We start from the raw sequence: 5418 nt of genomic DNA, 5'->3' as shown, positions 1-5418 counted from the left end.
CTCTAGATCCCGAGAAACTTCCTTCTTTCACATCTTATCCACTTCTCTTTCTCTTTTTCTTCGAGACACATAGCTGACACCATGAAGAGAGACACCTTTGAATGAGATCCTTCTTACATAGAGCTAGGCAGAAGCGGAGCATCGAAGCAGGCAGCAAGGTGAGAAAGAACGAGGGCTACATTTGTGAATAATTGTATAGAATGAATCATCTATAGAGCTATGGACAAACTCAAGTGTATCTACACCTCTGATCCATCTAGATGACTGATTTCTTCATTTCTGTCGTCTTCACGTCATTGTTCCCCCCCTTCTCCACCCATCTCTCTATACATCCCATCTCTTCCTCTTTTTCCTTTTCTTCTCAGGTTGTTTTCTCCATTGTCTTCTTCTCTTTCCTTTCTCTCACATATCTCTTCTATCTCTCCTCTAGATTTTCTTCCCTCCCTCCCCCATCCCCTTATCTCTCTTTCTCTTCATTCACTATGAAGGGTATCTCCTCTTCCTCTTCGTCGCCTCGCCCGCATCTTCTCTCTTCTCTTCTTTTCTTCTTTTTCTTGCTCTCTTCTTCTGTCCTCACCCTAGTCCTTGCCGAATCAGCTCCTCGCGATACAGCCGCCTTAGTAGCCGAGGAGTCCCACCCCCCACAAGGAGAAGAAGAAGATTGGGGGCTTGTTAACGAAGGCTACGAAGATTCTGACTCGGATGGAGATAGCCTCTCAACTGCCTCTTCATCTTCCGATTCGCTTTGGCTCGATTCTTCTTCTTCCTCTTCTTCGGGGGATGATCTTGCGTCCATTCCCGATGAGGAGGCCCTAGAAGGCGGCTTCGGTGGAGGAGAGAGCTTGTCTGCGACAGGAGGAGCTCTAGGAGAAGAAGGAGGGGCAGGGGCAGGAGCAGCAGCAGGAGAGGAAGGTGCCCTTAGGATGGTGGTGCATCGTGACCATTGGTCCGTCATCACGGCCGTTCAGCAGAAAGCTTTCAACTGGCAGTGGTTCTACTTCCCACCTCAAGGTCAGACACACCCCTATCTATCTATCTATCTATCTTTAATCTATCAATGAATGGATGGATGCAGATGTCTTTCTTTCTTGAAGGTGTCGAGATCAAAGAACGGAGCAGTTGCTTTTCTCTCTCTTCTTCATGGCTTGATACAGATGGCCTCTTCTTCTTCTTGCGGTTTGTCTCTAGAGCTTCTGTTACGATGAAGGAGGGTGTGTGAATTTTGACGTCTCTCTCTATTCTCGATCGATTCTTCGGAGACCATTGCTATAGATGTAGTAGAGACCCTATCCATATATTGCAGACAGTCATAGACCTCTCTACACTCTGTTCCTCGCTTCTTCTCCCATCTATAGAAGAGCTGTAGTGTATCTATCTATCTATCGGGTTCCGCAACTTGTCTCTTAACTCATCCATCTCCTTTCTTTCTTTCTCTATATTTCATTAGTATTCCTTTTTCTTTTTTCCTGTCTCTCTCTTTTCCTTTTCTGTAGCTTCCTGTGAGGGCATGACCCTCAATATGAAGAAGACGACGTCTCTCCTTCGTCTTCTCGTGCTTGACGTTTTGAAGGCGGCTTTGGATTCTCTTGCGAAGTCCCCGAAGCATGAGAAGGATTCCAACATAGTCACCTTCATCTGCTCGGCGGCAGTCACCTACGTCGATACCTACAGAACGATGAAAGCTGCCTATCATACGGCTACAGGAGAAGCAGATGAAGTCGGTGTAGGGACACCTGTAGGCCAGTGGTACGCGATCATTCTCAAGAAAGAAGGGAAGAAAGTTGGAAAGAACAAGAGACTCCAAGGATACTACAATGAATGTGCTGTGGCAGGTAAGATACGAAGGGGGGGGGGAGGAGAAAGGGGAAAGCAATGGACGTATACGAGAGAGAAGAGTATTCTCTTTCTTTCTTTCTCTCTTTCTCCGTCTGTGGAAAGGCGCGATCACTGCGCTGGTAGAGGATGGCGCATTCATGCACCTGGCTATGGTACTCGGAATATCATTGAAAGAATCGAGAGGAGGAGAATCGACGTTGGTCAGACATGTTCCCTCGGGTGTATCTACACCCTCAATGCTAGTTTTGTCGAATGACGACATCTCTCACGTCTTTCCCTTGATCTCATTGAATGACGTTACTTTCCTGTCCTCTTCAATTTTTCTTTCTATTGTCGTTTCATTCTTTCTGTCTCTTTCATTCTTTCTTTCGAACCCATCTTTCTTTCTTTCTTTCTTTTCCCAGCCAGTCGCACCAGCACCATCTTGACTACATCGGATTATGAATCCCCTGAAGCCACTCAAGTGTCACTTCCGGCGATTTACGGGAATAACGTCGATTCTTCTCTCGATTCTTTCAACGATACGTCGAATAAACAAGCATCGAGTATCATAGCGAAGTGCATGAATGAGAAGAAGGAGCCTCTCCAGAAGTCGTGGATTCTCATGCATTTTGCCATTCTTCAGACCTTTATGGTCTTTGATCGACTTGCCGAATGCACCCTAAAGTCGGAACACCCGCCTATGACGCCAGATGAGAAGCTAGGGCTCATCATGGCGAGGCAAGTTCTCCTCGATCACACGCAGGCTCATCACTACTTCCACTTCTTTCAGACGGTCGAACAGTTCCCTGCATTTGCCCAGAAGACAGGCTACTTCAAAAGCAAGCGAGACGTCGCTTCCTCCTGTGCCATCCCTGGGGTCGCCGGTGCAGAATTCCCCTCCAAAGGCTCCAAGATCATCACGGCACGTAAGAGAGAAAGAGAAAGATAGAAAGAGACAGACAGAGATAGAGGGAGAGGAAAGAACACCTACATGATTCAGCGTGTGTATAGATAGGTATCTTTCTGTAGGTCTTTATTCATCTTTGGTCAGCTATTTGGATCTATGTATGTTTCACACTGAAATGTCGCATATAGGTACGAGAAGAGAGGGTTGAGAGAGAGAAGGAAATTATACGTGTATGTAGGAAGAAGCATCTCTCTTATACCCATGTGATCTATCGTACATACGTATATGTCTATCTTATATACGTGTATATGTTGATGCTTATACGTAAGGAAAGAGAACTTCGAACTCACACCAGAGAAAACGCGCGTCCATTCTGAGAAAGAAGAAAGTCTAGAAAGTAGTAGAAGTCCACTCAAGAATAGAAGTGTCCCAGATAGATAGATATATAGATAGATAAAGATAGCGGAATGTCTGTGTATACACCATAGACTACAATACACATACACAGACTTAGTAGGGGACAGATAGATGCCACTAGACAGAGTAAATATATCCGTATGTATCTATGTGTCTGTCTATGTATGTGTAGATACACCACGTATATGTTGTATGTGCCTAACGAACTAGATGAATATGAGTGACATAGCACCTCATATAGAAACGGATGCAAAAGTCGGAGTAGGAGGAGTAGCAGTAGGTAGGAAAAGATAGGATCGAGGGTTGACCCTTTTCTTTATCTCTCCTCTCTGGGGCTCCTCTCCTCGGTTTAGCTCGAGTGACGAAGGGCTGGAAAGAAAGAGAAGAGAAGAAAACAAAAAGGGGGTCTTTTGGTGGAGTTCTTCTTCTTCTCTTCAATGCTGATGATGATGACTTCTGTATGCTTCCTCCATATCTATATGTATCTATATATAGATATGGAGGGTAGATAAATATATATATCTGTATGCCATACATACGGTCCACCCATCTATCCATCTACATATACATATGTATATATGTATATATATATGTATATATACAGTTGTATATAGCGGTGTATGAGCATATATAGATGACTAGAGAGAGATAGACAGGAGGTGTGGTCCATACATACGGAGATATAGCTAGATCTATCTTTGGACTTTTCTTCACATTTTTCCTTTGTCTCTTTGGGTGTCAGAGTTGTTCCACGACTTCCATGCCTACTTCGAGTGAAGAGGGCCAACAGAGAGAAAGAAAGGAGGGAGGAGGAGAGAATTAAATGGAATGATAAGAAGAAGACGAAGACTTAAAGAACTGAAGAAGATGGAGAGAAAAGAAAGATCAACACAAGAGTAATGCTAGGAGTGCTTGTCATAGAAATAGATAGATAGATAGGTTAAAGAAAGATCAAAGATCGACTTTTGTCATCCCTCATTAGTCTCTTCTTTCTCTTCTTCTTCTGCATGTGTTCTTTCGTCTATTTGATTCTCAGCTCATCCATCCATCCATTCTTTCACTCTTTCATTCATTTCTTTTGTCTCGAAGGTGTCTCATAGTGACCATAGTGGAAGTAGTGATATTCAAGATAAGAAAAGGAGATCGACGAAGTCGACATGCATCTCTCTCTCTCTATATATATGAATGTATATATATACATATAGAGGCAACTCACCCATGTACGTATGTATGTGTGGGAGTTTATATAGAGTGTGGGGTGCATGTATGTCTGTATAGATATGTCTGTATGCATGTGTAAGTGTGTGCTGTGGAAGAGAGACGATAGATAGGAATTCCTGGACTTACAAGAAGAAAGAGAAGTGTGCGAGAGAGAAAGAAAGAAAGAAGTACGGAGAAAAGGATGAGAAGTGTGAAGAAGGAGGTGGAGGAAGATGAAGGAAGAAAGAAAGAAAGACAGTTCTTTTCTTCATCTAGTCTATGGTGTATTTCATTGAGTGTAAGAGATCTCCAAGAAAGAGACAGCAGAAGAAAAGCATATCCATAAGCAAGAAAGAGAGAGAGAGGAAGGACAGGAGAATAAGAGAGAAGAGTAGCAGAAAGAAGAAGAGAGTTGTCGAGTAGTTGGCATACCTCGATAAATGAATGCACAGATAGAGATGTGTATGTGTATGTATATATATGTGTGTCAGGGTGTATTTGTTTTCTTTCTTCTTTGCATGAAGAGTTTAACAAGGCCAACGCAATTCCCAAGCAATCGATTCTTCTCATGACGATTAACAGAACTAAAGATACACGATACAGTCCGTCTATCCATCACTCTTTCTTTCTTTCTTCTCTTATTCAATATGAAGAGGGCAGAAGAAAAGTCGCGAAAAAGAGAAAGATAGAGAGATAGATATAGAGATTTCTTCTTCACGTGTTTAGATGGGAAATCTTAGCAGAGAGATAGATAGATTAAAGATAGATTATAGACAGATAGATAGAGATCGAGATAAAAAGACTTTTTCCTTAGCCTCGTTGTATCTTCTTCTTCTGTTTAGTTAGTCTTCTCGTTTTCCCCCCCTGATGGCCCACTGCTTGGTCGATTCAATCGAAACTTCCAAAGTCCGGCAGAAACGAATAATCCCTCCCCCTCCTCCATCTCTTCTAGAGGTACAAATAGATAGATTAAAGATAGATAGAGAGGTAGATTAAAGAGAGATAGATAGAGAGGTAGATTAAAGAGAGATAGATAGAGAGGTAGATTAAAGAGAGATAGATAGATAGATTAAAGA

The 5418-nt window shown here is 42.8% G+C and overlaps 1 protein-coding gene across 1 annotated transcript; it reads left to right on the top strand.

The window, feature by feature from the left end:
* Positions 1 to 44: 44 nt before the first annotated feature.
* CSUI_004781 (uncharacterized protein) lies at positions 45 to 4936 on the top strand. Its single transcript, XM_068064965.1, has 5 exons — positions 45 to 158; positions 366 to 1011; positions 1494 to 1832; positions 2241 to 2744; positions 3885 to 4936. The coding sequence occupies exons 1-5, from the start codon at positions 102 to 104 to the stop codon at positions 3917 to 3919; spliced, it is 1581 nt and encodes a 526-aa protein (XP_067923059.1). The 5' UTR covers positions 45 to 101; the 3' UTR covers positions 3920 to 4936.
* Positions 4937 to 5418: the final 482 nt, after the last annotated feature.

This window comes from Cystoisospora suis (assembly GCF_002600585.1).
Source record: "Cystoisospora suis strain Wien I chromosome Unknown contig_2270, whole genome shotgun sequence".
NCBI lineage: Eukaryota > Apicomplexa > Conoidasida > Eucoccidiorida > Sarcocystidae > Cystoisospora > Cystoisospora suis.
Note: the sequence above shows the minus strand (reverse complement) of the source record. Positions and strands in the feature narration are given on the sequence as shown.